General features: G+C 44.6%; 1 protein-coding gene across 1 annotated transcript in view; it reads right to left on the bottom strand.

Annotated features, from left to right (window-relative positions):
- The window catches only part of LOC142904152 (adhesion G protein-coupled receptor A1-like), a 35587-nt gene extending 16999 nt beyond the window's left edge, over window positions 1-18588 (bottom strand). The window contains exons 1-3 of the mRNA XM_076050082.1: window positions 18454-18588; window positions 10866-10989; window positions 869-1014 (exon numbers count right to left, since the gene is read on the bottom strand). Of these exons, the coding sequence (XP_075906197.1) occupies window positions 869-1014; window positions 10866-10989; window positions 18454-18503 (320 nt within the window). The 5' untranslated portion in view covers window positions 18504-18588. The remainder of the gene's footprint in view (window positions 1-868; window positions 1015-10865; window positions 10990-18453) is intronic.
- Between the last annotated feature and the right edge of the window lie 5522 nt (window positions 18589-24110).

Genomic DNA, 24110 nt, shown 5'->3' with positions numbered 1-24110 from the left:
AGGTTAGCACTGAAATTGAATTTGTATCCAGTCATCTTTTGCTCATGTGTGACCATTTTATTAAAATGGGTTACCTGAAAAGCTAAGGAACCTCACATTATCTATCACCAATAGACAGACAGGCAGACAGTTTGCCTGTAGCCAATTCAGGCGTGTCACATGACATATAAATGGCCCTTTTTGAATGTCAAAAACAAAATAAAATACAAAAAAAATGTTTTTTTAAAAAATGTTTTGAATGATTATTGTGTAATGTTTACAATTATGACTTGTCCATTATAACAAAATAGTGGATATCCCCCATCCAATCAATTCAATGCCCAATATAATCCATATGAATGTGGGATTTGCTTTTTAAATATGTATATTCTAAATGAAGACAAACAAAGATGACATGATTGGACAATTGACACAAAATTTTCTTCACAGATGTCCAACAGAGTCATTAGGCCTAAACCAAAAATCTTGCCAAAGCCTTAATAACTAGTTGAAAAAAGGCCTCTTATTCCCTCTTGCATTTAGCATTAACTGCACGTCCGTGACTTCTCTCTTTATTTACAACCAACCCCAGCCTTTTCCCTCCAAAAGTAAAGCTGATTGGTGCGTCACACTGACGGGTACACACTTCACACTGAAAACAATTTGGATAGAAGTTTCATTTGAAGTGCATCTGCAAGACTCCCTCAGCCTGGGATTTGTGGCCTTGTGACAAAAATAGCAAATACTTGTTCAGAGGAGCGAACATAGCAGCGCAGTGAAGGGAGGGGGGGGGGGGGGGATCTGTTACACACACACACACACACACACACACACACACACTCATAGCAATGTTATGTGCAAAGAACTTTCTGGTGAAGTTTGTGCTTACTTCAACAGCGGCTGTTTAGGCGGCAGAGGCGGGTCTCCATCTTGGCTCTGCGGAGGTTTCTTGGTCACCTGCTTGTAAATGTTCCTGGCAGTCACGCCTAGCCACAGCATGGTCGACAGAGACGAGTAGTGCAGCACGACCCCAACCTGCCGAGAAACGGGGAGAAGAAAAAAAAAGCGGAGGAAGGAGTTGTGAGTCGTGACTTCGCTGGATTCCGCCTCACAGTGCAGCTCTCTGGGAACACCAGTCGGTCCCGATTATACTTCTTCAGTTTGAGGGAGCTCGCTGATGTCGGTCCAAGGACGCCTGCGACGGACCTCCTTCCCTCAACGACTGGCTGACTTTGTCTCGTCCCGCTCCGAGAGACCGCGCGGGCGTTGAGAGACGCGACTTAAAGTGCGACTGACTCATCAAGGTTGCCCGGGATGAGAGCATCACGACGAGGTCGTACCTGTGGATGCTGCATGCCTCTTCATCAGTTAACTTGGAGGACGGCAGGTGTACACCGCGAATAACAACTCCAGATATGAAATGACAGTCACGCTGACGTCTGCGATGGCGTGAGCGTTTTTTCAAAGCGGCCCAAACGCCTGTGTCTTAATATTCATGAATAATATCTACACTGAGGGTGGATTGATCTGACGTTTGTTTTTTCAAAGCTTCGCCAATCCCAGCGGAACGCAGCGTTGCAGAAAGAGGGGTGGAGGGAGAACGTGAAATGAGGTGAGCCATTCCTGTTCCTGAGTCATGATGTGAGTTCATGAAATAGCTTTGTTGTGCTTGACAGGGCAACTGACTGAGGTTGGTGAACTGGAGTCCAGACGCTGACTGGAAGCTGACCTTGAGCTGGTCGGCAACTGGCTTTGAGCAACTCTGACAAATAATCTCAAGGATTCAGGACCCAAACCAGTTGATGCAGGTCGGAGGCCATTTCATAAAAGTAGCAGTTTTACGTGTGTTATATGATACATGTCTCCGCTAGTTGAAAGATTTGAATTTTACTTCATGGAGTCACATGGGTCTCTTGACTCGCCAAATAAAAAGTATTGAGTAACAAACATTGGTAACTTCAATTGAATATAGTCTAATAAAATAAAATGTGATTTTCCGAAAGTAAGGGAGGATTATTAATGACCAAAAAAAGGTAAATCCAGGACAGAAGCAAAAGGTCCAAAAATAAAAGAGGCAATTTCATGGGGGTAATGTAATGACAATGCTGGAACACCAATAGAGCCACTTTGACGGCGCAGGGGGGGGGGGAATTAACACAACGGCTAAACATACAGAGGGAGTTGAAATAACGAGGTAGAGGCGCAACACGCTAAGGCAGAGCAGATGAGGACCAAGGCAAATTATTGCTTCCTAAACAAAAGCAACAGTGATCAGCGAGGCAAGTTGGATTAGTCAGTGGCATAAACACAAACAAGGAACAAAGTCATGCTGACCATCTGGCAGACTGTGTTTTATAAATGATTCATGTAATTACACAAAGCGGTTTGCACATTTATCTCCGGGCTGTATTTGTGAGTAATTAACCCAGGTAGTCATGGTTTTGCTTCCATTGAAACGCGTCTTTTATTCGGCTTTTCAAATGTTGAATATCTTCCGTTCAGATGCAGTAGTGAGAGAAATCTGCATATAGGAAATAAACCTAAATAATAAGTCTCAAGAGAAAATCGGATTTCTTTTCAGGGCCATGGATCACGTTCACTCATCACCGCATCCCTCACTTTAGGAGGAGCGTTTTAGATGTACCAACAATACTGGAGATTATATGATAACAGAAAAATACAATAACAACAAAATCAAGTCAAATCAATTTGAGCAGACTAAGCAGGTCTGGCCGCTGTGCTTGCGATGGACTTCCACAGCATTTGCTGTATTTTGACGTTGTTCTTTTATACATCCATTAAATGCCAAAGTCAATAAAAGGTAAATAACAATATTTCCAATGCAGCTCAACTCACGGTGCATGCAAACAACTGGATCATGTAATTCCGCAGCCAGTCGCGCTGTCCCCAGCGACGCGTCGTCAGGCAGACGTCAGGAGCTCGCAGACATGTAACTTCCAAACCAGTATTGCGTCTTCTCGCATCCTCTATTGGCAGCGATTACTGCTCAGGAAATGCTGAGAGAAATCAATGATCAACCTGGTTTCCCTATTAGTCACATCCCATTTCACACACATTCCATTTATTTTGCCAAGTAATTATATAAAGTTAGATGATAAACTGCCGAGGGAGAGGGATCAAAGAGGAAAGAAAACGATACGGCTCCCAATTAGTAAAATACGTTTTTTTTTCTTTTTGTTTTTACAAAAAAACCCACGACAAAACAAAAGCCAACAATTATTTCATATAAAAACGTTGAGAAAATGTGCCAAGCACAACTCTGGTGTGAAATTTTACCCTTCAAAGTCACCGTGTGCCTTTATCTGCTTTTGTCGAAAACTGTGGGTAAATACATCATTTCAGCCAGTGATCGGATCAGTGAGCAGCACAATGATTTGCACACAGAACAAAGCAGGAGCTGGAAATGGCCCCAGAAAACCTAATCAATGTGTCCCCATTAAAAAGCCCGATCGAGCAACCCCCCAACCCCCACCGTCACTTTCTGGGGGAGTCGGCCTCGCACCGGTTTATGAATGCGGCCGTAATTGAGGGACTGTTTGTACAGAGATAATAAAGAATTGTCGAGCGTATTGAGTCTCGGATTGAAGCCACGCAGGCGAAATGAAGCTCAGATTACCACGCCGAGACATAATTGTCCACACTCCGCGCACACGTACAGCCTTTAATCCAGTAACAATGTGCATTTAAAAAAAAAAAAAAAAAAAAACGTTGGAAGCATTTTAACGCTCATTTTGTACTGTTGCGAGCAATACAATGGGAGAGCCGACGCACAACAATCTTATTTGACTGAAAGTCCGCAGAGGCGAATGAGATGAGTGAACATATTAAGGACGAGCAACAAGCTTCATCCGCTCGCTTTTAATCCTCCGCGCATTATGAGGCGCACTGTCCTGCTGTGCTAGTGTGTGAGAAGCCACTCTTACTCATGCGAAGCCGGCGCTAAAATGCACTTTGGCCATGTGACATCCTCCATCACAGAGCCATAGTCCACGCGGATTAATTGGGGGTGGGTGGGGGCGGGGTGGGGGTAGTTTCCCAAGACTGTCGACGAGTCACTCAACAAAACAAATGAAAACACAACACCCACTTAAATATTTAACAAAAACGAAATAGAGCCCTTGTAACAACCGAAAGCAGGAACTTCAACTATCACATCAATAAGTCATATGCGAGGCTAGCGCCGAGGAGGGCAACACACTGGGTGCGAGAGGGAGGGCAGCCGGCAGCTGCAACCGAAGGTGCGAGCGAGGCTACGAAGAGGCAGCTGCAAGCAAAGGCGCGAGCGAGGCTACGAAGAGGATGCGGGCATCCCGGTTTCAGCATTAATCATCTGTGACAGTTTGCTAGTGCACCGGAGGATACGCATTATTTTGCCCTTCAGTCTCGAGCAAAGTCTGTGGACTTGTGATCTGAGTCCCACGCGAGGCCAAATTCAAAGTCAGCTCAAGAACTCACATAACCTTTTGATTTTTATTAAAGGACTTTTTTTTTCAGCCCGGATCTTTTTAGTTTCATCATTTTTTCATCTTTATTGAAAAAAGGAAGGCCCCTGAGGTTGAAGATACCCTTTCCTGTTCAAGACCGTAACCTGCTCAATATAGTATATCAGTCACAATGAGGAAGAAGAGGTACAAAGAACAACAAACATGACATTTATTCTTTTCTCAGTTAAATGGTCTGCTAACCGAGCTTTTAAAAGACCTGCCAGGATTGGACTTGGTGATGAGGGGTTGGCCGTAATTTGTTCCAAGACTATAGAGCAAACCCTGCTGGAACTCCTGAAACATGGTAACAAATCCTCCTTGGGGGGGGGGGGGGGGGGGGTGTTAGAAACAATCATTATGAAATGCAATAAACTGGCTCCCTGACTCCCTCTGCCTGTCTCACCTCTATGTTATGATAAGGTGGCATCCCTGACCTACGTGATCAACTGGACCTCCTCCTCACCTAAACTGATGCATCTCAGCTCTATGGACATATGCTGCCTGTGTCACATTAGGTGTGCTGGACTCAGCTCAAAACGAGACACACAAGTTATTCTCATGAAGGAGCGTGAAGGGGAGCTAAAGGGTAACATGCAGTCTCACTGCCGCAGCGAAATATTTCTCTCTCAGCCTGGGAATCACATTGGATTGTCTCCATCACATTGTGACTCAGTAATGATTACAGTTAAACAGCGGCCTCTCCGAATAGTTTCTTTGGTTGAAAACCCCCTTTGTTACATCAGCTAAAACCTTGGGCCTCGCCTCTCGCACTTGCAATCTCTGTGGATTTGTTAAAGGCCAGCCATCCTTTCCCACAATCACTAACATCCAGGATCAACTCGCTTTCATGCCTTGTACACCATGTTTCTTTTTCTTTTTTTCTGTTTTTTTTTTTTTTGAAAAAAAAAAAAGTTTTCCCAAGCACAAAACCAGTGTATCTGTTGTAGTACATATGAAAGGCCTGTAAGTGGTGCTGTAACACTCCTACAGAAGCAAAAGAAGAAGACTCTAAAAACGCAACATCGGTATGGGCCGACAACACAGAAGGAAAGAGAAAAGACAGAAAAGAAATGTGAAGGATTAGTAGCACAGAAACGCAGAGGTGACGTTCAGCGATTTGATCACTCTGGGACCAAAGTTTAGGAATAATTTGCATATTCAGTCTCCCAAAACACTGTCTCTGTGTGAAATGATACTATTTAAAAAAAAAACAAAACAAAACAAAACAAAAAACTCTCCTAGCCTTGGTAGGATTCACATTGAAAGCTCATTCAAATGTTCAGGCTTTCCAGGTCTTCACACGACCAGACAGTTAGACAGACGTCAAGCCGATGGAAGGTGTGGAAGTATAAACGCAGGGGAGGAAAGATGTCCCTCATCTGTACGGAAACATTGTTTTCTCGGCCCTCCATTATTTTCCCCAAGACGAAGAGATAAAAAAAAAAACCAAGATCTCGAGAAAACTGTTTTGGTTATTTGTTACTTATATCATTACCTGGGTGGACACATACACATACGCGCGCACACAACCGAATTCTTTATTATTTTCGCTGTGCGTGTACTTTGCTTTTATTTTTTGGGAGCGTATATACAAAGGCATTTTTTTTTTTTTTGCTTCAGGTTTTATGTTTGTTTTTCTTTTTTTGGAAAAAAAAAAAAAAAAGCGAAAAATTTCCCAACGTTTTTTTTTTGTGTGCATATGCTAACAGTGGCAAATTAAAAAGTCCCTCTGAGCTGTCTTCCACTGACATATTCATTATAAAGACTGCCTACTGTTTGTGATGCATAAATAACCAGTCTCGCCCTCACATGTTGGGGAAATGAGCTCAGGAACAGTCAAATTGGACCCACTGCAAAACACAAAGTGAATCACTGCAGCTACGGCATGCTGCCTTGAGTTCTCTCTCTCTCTCCCTCCCTCTCTCTCTCTCTCTCTCCACCCCCCTCTCTTTTTCTTAAAACAACATTTGCCATCGCAAACTAATTTCTCAGCGGCGAGCTAATGAGAAAATCCTCTGTATAGCATCTTCAAGCTGACAGCTGGACGTAACATCAGATCAAGGTCGCGTCCTTAGATGAGTTTCTTTGTGAAATTAATAGGTTATTTAACTGCTGGTCACTCGTGGAAAAGAAAACACATTTTTTTTGTTGTTTTTTTTACCCCTCTTTTCCGACGGTCTGAGGCGAGGCGAGGCAGAGGGGAGGATAAACCGCTCGCCTGCGGGCGGGCGGCGAGCGAGCGCAACGTGCACAGCGTCGGAGGTGTCGCTCAGACCAATGACAAAACGAGGCCGCCTTGAGGAAAGAGATAGAAATAGGGATCGGAGATGACTTTGAGGCCTGCAAAGGCATCGCAATGCCGCATAGCGGCAGTGCCATGGCGGGCTGCGCGAGGCACAGCTGATGCGCGTGGATAGAGAGAGGGTGGTGCAGGTGTGGACAGGAAGGGGGGGGGGGGGGGGTTGATATTAGACATCCACCAAGCTCGTTTAGGGCAGCGGTTCTCAACTGGTGGAGCCTCAGGACCCCCTTTTTTTTTTTTTTTTTTCCTTATAATGAAGTCGAGACCCAAATTTATTCCGATGCAACTCAAATTTATTCCACCGAAATAAAAATGCTAGCCCACTTTCTATCATGTCTAGTAAATAAATTATTGAAGTCACTGAACTGAATTATGTGTCCTGCAAAATAGATGCCAAGCGCTTTCTCTATGAATTTTATTTTAAAATCCCTTCTTTTACAGAAAAGGGACACCGACCACGAGGCCGCGACCCAATCAACACAGCTCCGCGACCCGCCTTTGGACCGCGATTAACCAGTTGAGAAACGCCGAGTTAGGGGTTTCCGTTCCGTCAGGGTGAAGGCATTACATGCACACCCTCCTCTCCCCGCCCCTCCTTCCCAGGAGGAGGGGGTTGGGCCATCCAGACGAGAGGCGGGGTGATTAAAGCGAGGGACGGCGGCACTCCTTTAATTATCCCAAACTCTGTCCGCTGGGGCCTCTTTCGGATGTCGGCAGAACAGAACTCAATCTGGGCTCCGGCCCAAACCAACAAACAGACGCCCTGTTCGCGGTGATTGGCTGAAGGAGGAGCAGCTGGAAGCTTCGGCCCCAGGGTGAGCTGGATGAATAAAACGGGGGGGATTCTGAATGAGATGAACAGCCGCAGGAGGAGCAAATAACACGACTTTGCAGAGACCTGCGGTACGGGCAAAGTTGGGACTGACGTGTTCACTGGCCTAATCATTTGATTGCATTTCTAATAAGGCGCTCGGCAAAGACTGTAAGTTGTCGTTCGTAAATGTGTGCTCGGTTAATGACCCGAGTTTTAATGCAATCCAAATGAGTGTAATAATTAAAAGCAAATAACTTCTGCATGTGAGACGGAGAAACATTAGCGCCTGTGATTAATGGCAATTCCACTTACTGATCAGTATCAGTAAAAGTTAGGCAGTTAATGAAATGGAGCTACTCAACAAAGGCTAAATCAGAAACGGGCCCTTACAAATGTGTATTCCTGTCAAGCATCTACGCAGCAACAGTGCTATAATTTGTGGCTCGCGGTTCCAAAACGTCATTGACAGGAAGGCTCAGGAACCGGGTGGGTTTTCTGAAAAGTCAGGAGGAGCTCCATATAAACCTTTGAACTGTCTTTGCATTCAAATATTTTAAACCCAATGGAGGAAACTCCATATTCTAACCTGGGTCTGGAGTATGTGTACAATAAGCCCCAGTTAGACATAGAGTAGAGATTATTTTAAAACGAGCATTGTCTGCTTTGAGAGAATGCATATTTATTTAGTAATTAATTCAATACATCACAGACAGTTAAAATGCAGCTAAACAAGGTGGCTTTTTCCTGAATGCTCATCTCACATTTCATAATGTCATCTCCATCATGCCTACTAGAATACAGACGGATCAATAAACTTCTGACTTCCTAAATATAATCATTATCATTTTTTCCTTCAATTTTAATGAGGTTTTGTTCAAGGAAAACTTTGCCATGGGAGCCTGCTTCTCAAAACAGGACCCGGTCAGTATTACATGGGGATGTGTGTTGGATGTGTTCAAATTCAAGCCACTTGGTCCAGGTGCAATTAAAACCTTACCAAAGAATCGCTGATTAGGATGATGGGGATGATTCAAATCAATAGTCAATTGGGTGCAAATTGGATCTCGTTCCCATACATTGCTGAGCCGGGTTTTGGCACAGAGGAGGGGTTAATTGCGGCGCGCGATAAAGCTATTAGCGCGGTGATGCTAAGCTGCAGCCAGCAGGTGAGTAAGGGGAATTGCATTTTCTGACAACGCCAGCTGCTTTGTGTCAGTTACACAAGTGATGGCTTCCCACAAACGTGCTGCACTGTTTTTTTTTTTTTTTTTTTTTCCCCCCTCCACCCAGCGCTGATAAAGCCAGTCTTTACAGTCTCTACACTTTCCAATAAGGGCCCTCTCGTAGTGCTTGGGACAGCTGAAGAGGCGCTTTAGTCCCTAGTGCACAAAAGTAAAGAAATCTGTGTTTGGTCGATTATTTCTTTGTTGTAACAATGCTTTATTCATTTTGTTTATTCCATTTTTAAATGGTGCCACACTTGTAAGGAACATTTGTGGGGTGAACAGCAGAGCTCAGTATCTGGGTTGCGGCCATGAAAAATGTGACAAACCTTTGCCAAACGGTCCAACAGCTTATTCTGCCATTGACTCTTGTTTGGTGGATTGGATGATTGAAATTTGAGGAAACAGAGCATATTGGCAATCGAACAATTTATTCATTTAACAAACAGGAGCCTCAGTAGCGTGTGGAAGAACCATACGCGGTCATAACAGCCTGGCATCTCCTCCTCGTGCTGGTCGCCAGCCTGGTCACACACCGCTGTGAAATGGCATCCCATTCATCAACCAGCATTTGTCGCTACATGGTTGTGTCGGTCACTCTGGCATGAACAGCACGCCAAAGCTGATCCCACAAGCGTTCGATGGGGTTGAGGTCAGGACTGCTGCCAGGCCACTCCATCCTCCCCACTCCCACATTTTGGAGGTAGACTCTGACAAACCTCGCTCTGTGGGGGCGAGCATTGCCATCTTGGGGGAGGGAGTTTGGTCCCCAGACTGTGGAGATATGGGACGGCCACTGGTTGCAGAATCTCAGCTCGATATCTCTCTGCTTTGAGATGACCTCCAATGATGACAAGCCTTGTTTTTCTCGTGAGGGAGATGCCATCCCACACCATCCCGCTGCCTCCACCGAAAGATGTTACTCCGTCAGTGCAGCAATCAGCATAGCGTTCTCCACGTCTTCTCCCCACTTTGACCCTATGATCCAACTGCCAAAAGGCAAAACCTGGACTCATCACCGAACATGACGTTCCTCTACATGTTCAGGCAACTGATTGGCAGCACCTGCGGGTACCAGAAGCTCAAAAGGAAGAGTCAAGAGCAACAGCAGACTAAACTGTTTGACTCGGCAGAGAAGATTTGTCACATTTTTCGGGGTTGCAACCCAGATACTGAGCTCTGCTGCTCACCCCCCCACAAATGCATGTTCCTTGCAAGTGTGGCACCATTTAAAAGGGGAATAAGCAGGTTTTCCAACAATATAAGATGTATTTCCAAGAAGCATTGTTACAACAAAAGAAATAATCGACCAAACACAAATTTCTTTACTTTTTTTCCCTCTACTTTACTTTATGTTTAGATAAAACATGAGTAACTGAAGGCACTAAGAGCTGTGGTAGCCCCTGGAATGTCCCTGATTTGATATAGAATCACATGAGCCAGCAGGTTTTATTCTACCAGAAGTATTCTACCACTCAGTGTGCTGTTCCAGAGTGGATGGAGCCACGGGAGCATCATTCATAGACCTTCACAGGTTGATGTGCCACCTGATCTCGATATCAGCTTTCGATTGGATGTAGTAGCAGGAGCTGACAAATACAGAAGTGCAAGAAGTGCAAGAATGACTGAACACGTTTTCTCTTGGCAGCTTGGCATGACGGATAATTATTGATTAGAACAACAGCTATCAAGCACAGGCCCAGATTTGAAAAGGCATAAACTGTTATTTTATAAAAAAAAAAAAATCTATTTTTAGCAGTGTCCAGGAAAAAGCTCCACTAAACCACCATCAAAACTCTGCTTTAGCAGCGAATACTGACAAGCAAACAAAACAAAAACAAACAGAAAACCTACACAGACAGTGGATTCGGTCATGATGAACTGCCAGGTATCATGGTGTCAGCGTGGCAGTAAACAAGGGACCAGATTATGTACATCCGGCCCTCACACACTGCAGTCGCGACCGACACCTGAGCAGACACTCGTAATCAATTTTCAGTGAGGCTTTGCGAGCTGGATGAATGAAAAGGGAATGCACTTACTGCTTGACAGATGATGGGGTATTTGATTCGATTGATGCCCCCGGCAAACACAGCAAAGGTCAGAGCCGTGTGGAAACAGAAGTTGAGAAGCATGTGCCATCCCTTCCGACTGATGCGGATTGCGCTGCCAAAAAAGATCAAGAATCAAATTAGAAGGCGCCCAAGCTAACATTGCACGATGATGTTAAATCCCATTGAAATCGAGGTTTCCGAGTTAGCTGCCCGTCATTTCAAGCACAATTGGCGCCACATTTGCACAAGGACCATAGTGGTTGCCCTCTTGGTTTGCTCTTCTGCTGCAAAATGAGATTGAAAAAAACAGACAAGGCCCACAGAAAAATGCACATTGAATTCAAAAAGGTTTGAACAAGCCAGCGTGTTTTTGTAAATGCAGTGGTGAAAAAAAAAAAAATTTTTTTTGGACACCTCATGCATTTGTGATGTACTGAATTGTGGTAAGAACCAGCCCTGAGTCTCCAAGTGGAGTTTATTTAAAGCTGCACGTGCACTGTTCCATCCAGCTCAGAACCGGGTGTTCCAACACGTCCCTGGCAACACAGAGAGCAAGAGTGCAATAACTTTAAGAATTTTGTTTTCATATTTTATCCTATTAACAATAAACAACAAAATAATTTCCATTTGTTAGTGTACTGCTGTCAAACCTTTAAAATTACCCCCACCCCAAAAAAAAAAAAAGTTTTTCCACCTCCTGTATAGCAGTTAGATCAGCATCATTCTTTAGAGAAGTGAAAGGTCTTTTTCGAGTTGCAAGGACACATTTAATTTCATCAAGCTGCGAATGGACTTTCCCCTTTTGCTCATACCAGCCCGGTCAATACAAAAAAAACGTAATCTTGCGAGAGGTAAGCAGAAAATGTGTGCACAGGAATTCACCAACAGCGACACGCAACCCTTCAACACCGACCTCACAACCCGGTTGTGCACATACGCTCGCATGATGCTCATGTATGCACACAAACGTAACCCGCTCGGCCGATGTGATCAGATAGCTTCCAGCTGGCTAAGCCAATTCAAGCTGTCACAATGTAAAACTATGCGCTTATACCCATTCTGTGAAATATTGCATTAGCGTTTTCGCACAGCCCCGGGGCAGAGCACTTAACCCACATCGCCACATCTCCGTCCAGCTGTTGGAAAACAAGCTAAGTAGGTCAGATCATATAAGGGACATTTTTTTTTATCCATTGTGAGGTATCAGAGCGTTGGACATCTCCCTCCTTTCATATGTACATATGTACAGACATATATATGTAAATGACATTTTACTGTAAGTATTTGATCAATTATTTGTGATATCTATACATTTTTTTCCCCGTTTGAAATTACATAACCCATAGCTGGAAATATCCGTCCCCCAAAATGGAGGAGTGGCGCCCCGGCTGCACGTGAGACAACTGTAGATTAAGCAGAGGGCAGGCAGTGAGCTATGAGGCGTGTCTTGGGTGGGCTGTGGAGGGAAGTGGGTGGGCTTTACTGCTCTGGCTAGAGGGGGGTTAAACCTGCTGCTGTCGATGCCTCGGCCGTGGCCCCCGGCAACTGAACTCCATCCAGAAAAGAGACCATAAATCAGGCCAACTCCTGGACTAGCTGGAAGCAGGTTAATGCACTTGATTGGGTCAAGTGTATTAACCTGGCAACTCCTCCTCCCGTGACATGGAAGGACAGTGGCGGGGTTAAAACTGCCCCCACGATCCTCCTCTGCTCCCTCGCCTGCATCCCCTATGAGGTCAAACGCATGGGGACAATAACGCTAGAGCGCAATACGAGAAAAAAAATAGAAATAATAAAAGAAAAGGTGGCCTATCATCCAGTGATCAGTTTCAGCAAAGCCAATTCACTGCCACGTATCTATATGTTGGTTAATCTCGTAAGCCACCGGCAGGATGGCCATTAAACTTGAAAATGGGGGGGTTGCAGTGGCAATATGATTGATTGATTGATTGATTGATTTTATTCAATTCATGCTTGCAGTGGAGCCTAAGCTCCACTGAAAAACTGCAAGAATTTTACAAAGCAATAATAATAATAATAATAATAATAATAATAATAATAATAATAATAATGATAATAATAATAATAATAAGAAACAGACATTCTGTATCAATCGCAAATATGAAACAATAACACTGTGGCGATATTGATTGGGTTTTTTTTCCAGCAAACCAGCACTCTGAAAAAGTAAGATGCCCTCCTTGGAACAATTTGAGGAAGGCACTGAGCTCAAAAAAGTGAGCTTAGCTTTTGGTTTTATAGCTGCGCTCACTGATACAGCATCACAGCATTCAACTGATGTCCCTGTGCTAAACACTAAAGGAGAGGGTCAGTGCCAGTTGAGCGTTGTGGTTGTGTTTGGAGCTAGCATTTAGTGTAATTTAGTGAGAAATTTAGAAAAAAAAAGACGAACAAGGCAAATTGAATGATCTGGCAAAGGTCAATAGGAAAAGGAAAATTCGCTAAGCTTTAACTGACAACGATTACGTAGACTTTAAATTGCAAGGAAAAAAAATCCAAGGAGGGACAATTTCTTGCTATTTTAGTTTGCATTTAAAGGAAAAGTTGCATGTAACAGCTATACGGGAATGAGGCTTTTATCAGGCACTTAGAGAAGAGAATGCATTTAAGTCTGAATTCTTAGTGTAAACTTTACATATGACGACATGTTTGCAGCTGACTTTGTGTAGGTGATTTGTGGATGCAATGTGACGTGATGGAGAAGGCACTGGTCCATAAAACCTATCCTATCCTAGCACACTGAGCCACATTGATTCACACTGTATGGATGGAATCCATACAGTGTGAATCAGACGCTCTCCAAGGGCCTGAATCTAGAATCATCTGTGCGTATGAAGCAACGTGATCAATGGTCTCGACAGAGTTTTTCCAAGCAGCACCTACACTCTGATCACACGCAGATGTATGACCATCAATATCGTCGTGTTTGTCCATTGCCTTGTGCTTCAGCTCGTGCTTATTCCAAACTGGTGTGGTTTCATTCACAGACTGTTTCGCAATCTGTTCAGTCATAACACTGATAGTTACTGGTTTTATATGAATGGAGGCAGTTTTGATATCCAATTTAATCATTTAATCTGCGCAAAGCATTTTGCATTCTAAAGCCATTTATTGATGCGTCTCGAACCTCCTTTTTGTGAATTCATTCTGAAAATTCTGAATATTCCTGAGTTTTCCTTCCTGCGCGTTGTCTAAGAGTGGCCGATTGTTTATATCAATATCATTGATTGGTGCTTTTCCAAACACAGTTTGTTTCTTGTTAATCACTACATTCAAATGACACACCGTGTTTCCACCACAGCTAATAACTAAAGAACTGTATGAACGGCGCCTTCCGGGGTTTGCAACCCTAATTTTCAGCATGTGCACGTACACACACATCAGTAAAAAAAAAAACTTAAATTATTCACATTCGAAGCTCATTATTTAGATTCCCGAGAAGGTGGTATAGTTTTGATGTGAAACAGTTTTGCTGAAATTGTCTGTCACCATGACAAATGCCCAGTAGTCGTTACTCCATTATTTCTTCTAAATGATTCTAGAATAGAGACAAGTTTACGCGTAATAGTTTTGTAGTTATTATGATGTTGAGTTAAATATTTTTACAATGGCAATGTACCATTTCCGTTATTGTCAGATGGAAGGTAATGCAATTGATGTTGCCCTACCAACCAGAAATAGCCGAAAGCAAAAACTACCTTTTTCTGTTGGCAAACGCACCTCGTTTTCAGAAAAAAAAAACAACAACTTTCAAGTAGCATGAAACACGCTGCGCCAAATGAATGCTAATGTTAGCTAAAACGATGCTGGATGTAATCCTTATCCGGAGGGTCGCCTTTTGTTAACCTTAATAGTTGCAATATCCCTGTTTATAATTGGGCAGCTATAAGTGACAGATCCCACATCTGACACAGAGCATTGCTAAAATATGCAGTTTGTGTATTTTTTTTTTCAACTGGCTTTGGATGAATAAATGAAGTCAAACAAAAGGAGGACGAGCCTGGGGGGGGGGGGGGGCCCTGGGGCTGTTTACATGGTGTGCTGTGCTCTCAACTCTGCTCTCTGGCAGTGCAGAAAAAAAACAGAAAATAACGGCGTTTTGCTAATTCAAACAGGTATTCGGACGTGCGTTGATGGAAAGACGCGTGCTCCCGGGAAGACGATCCTCGTCCGTCCTCGCGAGCGGGAGCATGCTGTTCCATTTGGACTGAGTAATAGATGCGACATTGCTCTTGATGCCAGTCGCGCCAAGTGGGCTCAAATGACTTCACACTTCAAACACCGCTACACCAAAAATCACAGATGCACTCTTGGCTTATCTTGCCAGCAGAGTGAGAGGAAGAGGAGGGAGAACCGACGGCACACACACACACACACACACACACTTCACTTCACTTCACATAATATTTGTTAATCGCAATTCGCGCTGGTGGGTTGACAAAATTCCAATGCACGCAATCCACTGTAAGCAGCCTTAAAGAGCCGCCCCCTTCACATTTTTTTCCCCCCTGCCCCATTCAACGCGGCGCCCCTGCGCCTTGCAGCTTGCAACGCCGTCAGTCAGCTGGAGTGATACTACATGAGTGGAGTGTTACTAAACAGAGACGTGCTTTAGTCGCGAGTAGTGCCTGCAGGGAGGTGCGGAGGATGATGAGAAGTTTGTTAATGTGAGCTCAGTTGAAAGCCCTCGTGTGACAGACAAAAGCTTTGGCTATTTTAAACATAGGCCCGTTTCTCGCTCCACTTTCTACCGACATTAATTTTTTTGCTTTTCACTCCGAGAAGCGGTTCTTTGATGAATGAATGCATTAGCAGGAGTATTCCAGTCATGCTTGATCCACAAAAGGCAATTTTACTCAACTTGCTTTGAGAATGCCGTCTAAGCACTTTTGCCAGACTCTATGAAAACAAATCAGCCAGACGAGGTGGTGGAAAACCTTCACGTGCAAAAAACCACCTTCAGGTGTTTGGAGCGCTTTTTGCCGAGTGAATGGGCAGGTCATCAACTGAGGTGTCTCAAAAGAGAGGAGATGTGATGATTTTTTTTGACACACTAAATGAGAGGCAAGCAAGCCGGAGTTATCTTCACATATATCAGGAGACGTGAACAACGGAATGAAATCAGGCTCCGAAATGTTCCAAACAAAGGCAAGACACCAGTAATTCAGAACAGGCATCTCTGAAGGTGCCAGCTAATGACTCAGCTCATTCCATTCTGTGCGCACATCTGATAAATCTAGGCAGGACTCTGCCGGAGCGACCAGAAACAACACAAAGTAGTTGGAACACTTTCCGCTGTTTGTCTTTTTTTTCTCCCCCCCCCCCCCCCCACCCCCCAACGATTCTCCTCAAAAGAGCTGCGAAAAGTCCTGCGGTGGGGGCCGACATTTCCTTTGACTGACTGATCCCTCTCGGTCTGCAATTACAGAAATACCCATTTCTGTTCTGTTCCATCTGTCTCTCCCTCTCAATCTTTTTTTTTTTCTCTCCCGCCATCGATACCGCAGTGCGAGACGGCCGTCTGCCATGCTGCTGTTGGGATGCTGTCATCATCGTCTGACTGCAGAGGGACGCACCCTGTCTCCGTCCCCGGGTGACACAGACGGATGCAAACTGCAGATCTGCTGCAGTGCGCTCGCACGGTTTCACGCTTTCGCCGGCGATTCTAAAAATGAAAGTGATCATTCACGAAAGCAAGACATGTGATGTATGGCCTCAAGCCACGGCGCAGGGTCACGGTGGCGTGACGTCACTGTCCGAGCGGGTGAACGCGTGCACTGCAATGGCTGCGGATTTCAACAAAGTTGAGTGAGCACACAGCCGTTATCAGCGTGTCACTGGACATAACAAGACACCCCCCATTCATATTGAAATGGATGGAGCGCTATTAAAATTCTAACTCAATGAGGTGACTAACGCTCCAATGGAGCAACATATGATTAATGGGTTTTTTTCCCCCTGAGTTAATAATGGCCTCTCTGCTAAAGGTAAACCTTAACCTTAACAAATTGCCTTCCGTCTCTATCTCTGAATGGTCTGAGGAACATTTGGAAAAAAATCCATCAGAGTTCTTTGTTTATTTTAACGCCTTGTTAAAGGCACGCATTTACACACAGACACTGCTTCTCGTGGGCCCCGAAGCCTGAAGCTGCTCATTTTCAGCATAGCATCTCAGACGGACGAAACCCCAGTGTAACCGGAGAAAGCGCCAAAGAGTCAGAGACAAAGACGTTACATAATCGTCCAGATTAGGGCTGCACAACGCAAGCGGCCCAGTCGCTGTACCCGTCTGCTGCTGCTCGTGTTTGCAATGCCACGTATGGCCGATTGACTTGGCCATGGCGAAAACTCTCGCAGCTCGGTACACGATGCGAGGGTCCCCCGCTGTTGGTGTTTCCAGTGCTAATCCAGATGCGGGAATGAAGCTAACGCCTGCGGCCTCGAAATCATTTCTGACTCGCCGGCAAGGCTTCAAAGAGATAGTTCGCCCAGAATTTAAATTTCACCCATTCGTTGCTCAGATGTAGGCTTTTGGTGACGTTTGCTAATCCGCCAGACTGTTGTGGATTTGAACAGATTGAAAGAGGTTCATGCAATGGCTGCATGAAATGACATTGGAGGAAAAACACAAGAGGGCACCGGGCTGCTGGGGTGATGTTGAGTCAGGTTGCCAGAAGACGCGGTCGTCCAGTTTGACTAAAAAAAGCAACAAACAAATTTTGGCAAAAAATACCCCCCCCCCCCCCCAGCCAGGAGTGCGCTCACGACACTGACTATATTTAAACATGTACGGAGAATCCCGTTTTGATAAAAACAAAGCAAATGCGGAAGTGCCAAACACCTGCATTCCATAATTTGGCCAGCATGGACCACTAGCCAAAAATATACACACAGCACAAAATTCATAATGTTACAAACTGGTTAAAACTTTAAATTTTGTTGGTCTAAATTGCTATTTAAAAAAAATAAATAAACAGGCCCTAATGTCCATTTTATTCAATTTGGTCTTAGATTTAAAAAATGGCCTTCTAGTTGTGGCCGTGTCTGCAGTTAAGACACCAAATATAGTTGGCTTCCCAGCAGGTGGGCAAGTGCTGAAGCACGTCACGCTCCAATAACTGCTGACCTCCAGTTCCACTCGCACGTTCAAATACGGAATCTTACGCTTCACAAACAAAACTCCAGACTTGCGCTGATCCAAACGAGGTTTCCCGCACACCAGCGGGTGACGTCACAATGACTACGCCCCCATCGTTATGTACAGCCAATAACAGAGACAAGGCATTAACTCACTGATCTAATTCTTCTGGGCACTTGGATGACATCCCAGCAGCACGGTTGGGACACATTTTGATTTTCCTTTTGTTGTTGTTGTTGGTAAATCCAATTGCACTTGTTAAGCGTCCACTGGGTCTTTTTTTTTTTCATGTACGTGAAACACTACAACAACAGCGTGGGTCATAATGTGTCACCGGAAGCTCCAGCGACACAATGGCAACTGAACTCTGGCTTCCGTAGTTCGAAAGCTGCAGTTGAGTGTGAAGTCTCCTCTTACCTGTGGTGCACAATGTAGGTAATGATGGAGGCGAAGAGGCAGAGCAACATGACCGCGGTGCAGGCATACACGACAGGGTGCAGGAACTCCCCGGGGTAAGGGGGGAAAGACAGCACCTTCTTCAGATCCTAAGGCATAAAAACAGAGAGGAGAAAAAGTCTTTATAAATACAGCATCATAAAATCAGTGTGCGGCAGCAGCAGTGCATGCAGGGAAGGAGGATGAGCAACCCATTAAAAGATAACGCACTGTGTAGGCATTTCTTCACGTTACATTTCTTTACATTTAAAATTCAAGATTTGTCCTCAGTAACCTCAAGATTGCATCAATTACCCCTCACATTTACCTGTGTATGTACCACTTGGTCTTACCTACCATGAACCCACTGTTCAACACATATTATTCATTTACTTATTTTGGAATCGAATGCATAGAGAGGGCCTGTCCTGCAGCAGCAGCTTTAGAGAGTAAAAAAAAAAAATGTCTGTGTTTCTGGCACAATATGTCACCGATATGGAAAAGTAAAAAAAATAAATAATTGTTGGTAAAAAAAAAAAAAAGGTCTGCGAGTCAGAGCCATAAAATAGCAACAACCAAATATGAAATGCGTTCAGATTTTATTGTTCAGCAATTTGTCTGATGTCCCTGAATGAGTTTCCATTAGTCTGCCAAAATGCAAGGCAAAATAAAACATTAAAAGCACAAAAGAAAAAAATGACAACAAAGTTTAGCCTGGGCGACAACAGTTGCTCATTAAGCCTGTGCCGACATCACAGTCTATTTGCAAAGTAATTCATCCTGACAGATGAACTTCTTGAAAGCTGCCTTAGGAATTAATTTGTCACTGTGTTTGCGAGCCTGTTTCGTGAAGAGACGGGACAAGCTGTTGCAGGATCTGCGCACAAACGACGGCTGTGCCCGCGCAGAGTCGGGAATGACGTTGCAGTTTTAGTCTCTGACAATGCTAAAAAAAAAAAAAAAAAAAGGAGCCCATCTCCATAACCCCGTCAGCCCCATGCGAGTTTGTGTCGGGGAGAGCGATCCGCATCCACGCTGTCTGACTCCATCATCGTCTCGGTGGGGAGCCGAGTGGGGAAGTCTCGCTCTCGCTGTGTTTACCCAGAGGCAGTCGTGCCCACAGGGGCCGGCGAGGGGTCGCGACCTTTAGCTGAGCATCTACAAATCCAGCTGCGGTAGCACACTGTGATGGGACCAAAGGTTTTGTTGGACGCAACGCTGGGGGTTTGGGGTGTAAAATAGGAAGCCGCGCTCAGACAGTCTAACACTCATCATTCAGTGTAATTTATTTATTTATGTGTTTTTAAAGGATGTTGAGAAGTAAAGCTGCCCCTGCGAGGCACTTTGGCTTGGATTGATCCGAAGAATTCCGTCTTGTTGACACATATCGGGTCATTTAAAAAACATTTACTTGCATGTTCACGCATCAATAAATCAATCAATTAATCAATTAACATTTGTTTTGAACGCGCTAAATCACATCCAAGGCGTCTGAAAGCATTTCGCACAATCGAATCGAAAGACCAACAGATCCCTCTACAACAAACATGAAGCAACAATGTCAGTGAAAAACTCCCCAGTGGGAAGAAACCTTGGGCAGACCCCGACTCTGGAGGGCGGTCGTCTGCTTTGACCGGTTGGGGTGAAAATGAAAAAAATGCAAGGCAAACAAAGGCACAGACAGAGTGGCAGACAGGGCTTGGATGAAAATGACACTCTGGGGCCACTTCTGTCGGTCGACTATCGGTGCCACCAGTACCCAATAGGTCAACTGCGTGACAGCGACTAGATGCATTTGGCTTGTGGATGTGGTAAAACATACATTGAGGAAATTGAGGGGGAGGTGGGGGGGGTGGGGGGTGGGGGGTGCTTTAAGCGACTTTGAATGTCAGTAGTTGTTCGGTGTTTCAGAAATTGCACTGATTCTAGGTCTGATTTTGCATTCTTTTTTGAAACCACCGTCTCTGGGCTTCTCTAGTAATGAATGACACAGTGGTGAATGTGACTTAAACCTGCATTTGAAACCTTGAGGCAGTTGAGCTCCAACCTTCACTGGGTGCAGCTCTAGTCAGCTAAGAGCAGGACACTGGGCAGACACTTCACACAGGCTCACTCAAGCGGACAATGGAAGATTAGGAAAACTGCTGCCTGGTATGACTTCGCCAACACGTGCAGTGGTGTGAGCGGCCGTATTTGATTTTCTCTTCACACCGTTAAACTGATATCTTGAACATAACAGCGTGTTTGCCGTACGTACTCCAACAAGAATCCGTGGAACGGGAGCTTTGCATCAGAGATCATTTGATATAATCTATGTGCAAAAAATATTACCAAAAATACAAAAGAAATCAACCCCACAGTTGTTAGGCAGTTGGAAATCTTAGCGCTGTCCTTTGCCACTATGTGTTCATTTGGCTTAAAGTGGGAAAGTGGAGCAGCAGCTTGGGATATACGGAGGCAGCTGCAGATAAATGGCTACTGAGACTGACACACAATGGCCCCAGCCAGGTGATAAAACCCACAGCGACTCATCGGGTCAAATCATTTATCACATTTGGACACGGAGCTGGACTTGCGCCTGTGTCCATCTATATTATGGAGCAATGTTAACTGTCTATTAAAAAAAACATCAAATAAAACAAAAATCTACTGATTTCCATCTCCGTTGCATCTCCTTGGCTAAAGATATGAAGGTTTTCTGTTGTGCAATAAGAAGAAATTGGTTGCGGTTTGACGCAAGCCATCAACTATTTCCTCACACTGTGTGCAGAAGTGCACACAGTGACGCAAAGGCATAAGGAAAACAGTGTGGACCTTCTGGGGAAAAGAGCAAATCCAAAAACAACTTCACAGGGATGTTTGGTTACAGGTTTACAGAGAATTATGCTCAGATTTGTTCCGTGAAGCAATGCCACGCTGGGGCAGTAAAAGCGGGTGTTAATTACAACTCAGTGAACTGATGTTGGTGAGGAAATAAAACAAATATGTACAAAAATCCTGTTCAGATGTAAATTCAAAGTCAGTAAGCCAATTTGTGTAATTTTGCAAATAAAAGCACCACTTAAAAACAAGATAGTGCATCAACCTTAACGAAAAGGTCAAAGGCCGAACGTCCACACGTAATCAGTTATGGAATCTATTAAAAAAAAAAAAAAAAAAAAAAAAAACGCACTCAGACATGCTACGCAGCTCAATGGGATGCTAATATGGTGAGTAACAGGAGCGATTAGCTTGAGGGGCGAGGAAACCAGTCAAACATTCTCACGGGACATATTCTAATCATGTTAAAGACAGCTCCGGAGTGTTTAACACAGCTTAGCGCTGAGCTGTATTTCTCAAAATCCATAAACCTTCATGCATCTTTTACTTCCCAATCCATATGTATGCCCAAGTGGCTAGTTGCTGTAAGTCCTACACCGACTTCTCCTTTTTCCTTCATATTTTGAAATCATCAATCTTCTATCAGTTTTTCACCGTGTCAAAATGGTGTCTTTTTTTTGGAAGAACACTGTTTTTGCACCACTCCGATTTTGTCAAACCCTGCACTGTGGGTGAGGTGAATCCATTAACAGTATTGTCAGATTTCAACACAGACATTTTTTTTTTTCCCTAAGTGTGTATGCACTGCACACTTGAAACCCATTAAAAGCCTAAAAGCTTTGCCAACAGCGTAATGCGCTGATCCCAGAATTCACTCACCTCACCGTCCAAGTGCAGCTTTTGATAGTGAGGCTAAAAAAAAATTGGTTGAGATCAGGGCAGACCGTGCTGTGATCTGGATAGCAGGAAACCCTATGTGAGGACTACCCCTCAATTTACATTCTTTGGAAGAACCTAATCCAAACCCTTCACCTAAAATGAACAGCAAAATGCCTAATCCTTCACTTAACCTGACCTCGATTCGACCCAAAGTGAACCTTTTACCCTATAATTTACGGAGAAAGTTTGTGCATCACACAGTGATAGAAAGATGAATAAACAGCTGGAGATCTGGATCCATGGCTATTTATTGGAGATAATCTTCTGCCACTCCAATACTTTGTCAGCATAAGCGTTATCAGCTTTCTCTAACCCCCTCTCTCCAAGTTTTTTCATTCTATTGAGTGTTTGAACAAACCAACCTCAAAATATGAGGCGGCATCTTGAGTAGGCCAGAGTGGCTGATCATTTCTGACACTGACGCCACAAAGCGACTCGGACAAACGTCTTCAGAAACCGAAGAGCAGTGCAACCCCAAGGGCAGGACAGTGGAGGGAAAGTTTTAGAGAGTCGAGAGTGAATGGCAGCAGACCCTCCCAAATGGACACCACAATGGTACCGTTGTGCACAGTGCTGAACAGCTGTACAGGGTCGCAGAGCGAAGGGTCTGGAGGTTTTACGCGGCGGGATGTAGAGAATGAAATGGGAGAGGGTTAAAACTGAAGGTGTGCATGCTCAGCATTGCATGCACCCCCCCCCCCCCCCCCCCCCAAAGAAAAAGACCTTCTTACAGCAGGATGAGCTGGGAAAAAGAAGAGGGAGGGGAAAAAAAGGTCCCCTTCAGTAGATGCATAAGAGGTTTTTGGAAGCCTGTCCAGCCCATGGATGCTTAGAGCAGTGTTTATTAAGTGAGGTGCTCAAAATGGGATGAACACCCGATATTTTCGCTCTACATGGGATTATGGTACACAGAGCCCCAAATCCAGACAGACAACCTGGATTCCTCCAGATCCGTCTTGAAGTGCAGAGTCGTTTTCAGCCCAAACTGAGCGTTACTTGACAAAAATCAACCTTCTTTCACCTAAAAAAAGAGGGGCAGGAAGCTACTGCAATGGCTGTAGACTGTTCAACATTTAGAGAGATGGATAGATCGATAGATAAGCTGTCTGTCCAAAATGGTGACAAAAAGTCTTTGAGTTCTTTGACAGCGCTTACAAAACACATTCGTACAGATCCCATCGAGGCACAAGACACAACACACACTGCCTTGGTGAAAGAAAAGCAGGAATGGCTCCTGGCCTTGGTGAGGGTGAAGTGCGAGGTGGCCTACTTTGAAAATGACAAACACAATTTTGCCTTCAATCATTCACCAGGCATACGTGGGTAAAAAATTCATCAAAAAAAAACAGAATTTACTGTCAAATCTGTGGAAATTTCTGACATCGCACACACAGCTTCATGCAAGTGTGCCGATTCCACCGTCCCGCACGGCAGACAGACGGTAAAGTTCCAATTTTGCTGCTGACCTGGCTGCCAGCGCTGACTGATGTCCCGCTGTTGTGGCTTGCGGCGTACATTAAACGAGTCCCCCACCTCTCCCTCCCCCGTTCTTCCCCTCTGCCTAAGCCTAGTATACGGCAGCAGTCAGACTGTCAGATGGAGATGAGAGCGGCCAACTTCCAGCGCGATCGCTGCTGTTGGATTACCTCGCGGCGCACTGGCCACTTCAGAACAGCGCTGGCTGGGGCCTCTGACAGAGAAAATTCATTACGGAGAGGCAACTATATTACCATGCAGGGCAGCTTAGCCATAGCCTATTCTGGATTACCAGCGCCATGTTAGGTCTAAACACGTCTCCATTGTCCTCCAGCCTCTGCAGCCGCCACCCCCCGGCAACTCCCCCACCCCCGCCCCTCCCACTGATCCCCTGTTTGTGTTGT

Source organism: Nelusetta ayraudi, unplaced genomic scaffold (assembly GCF_046127955.1).
Source record: "Nelusetta ayraudi isolate G7.1 ecotype Tasmania unplaced genomic scaffold, CSIRO-AGI_Nayr_v1 ptg000122l, whole genome shotgun sequence".
Lineage (NCBI taxonomy): Eukaryota > Metazoa > Chordata > Actinopteri > Tetraodontiformes > Monacanthidae > Nelusetta > Nelusetta ayraudi.
This window is presented reverse-complemented; position numbering and strand designations above follow the sequence as displayed.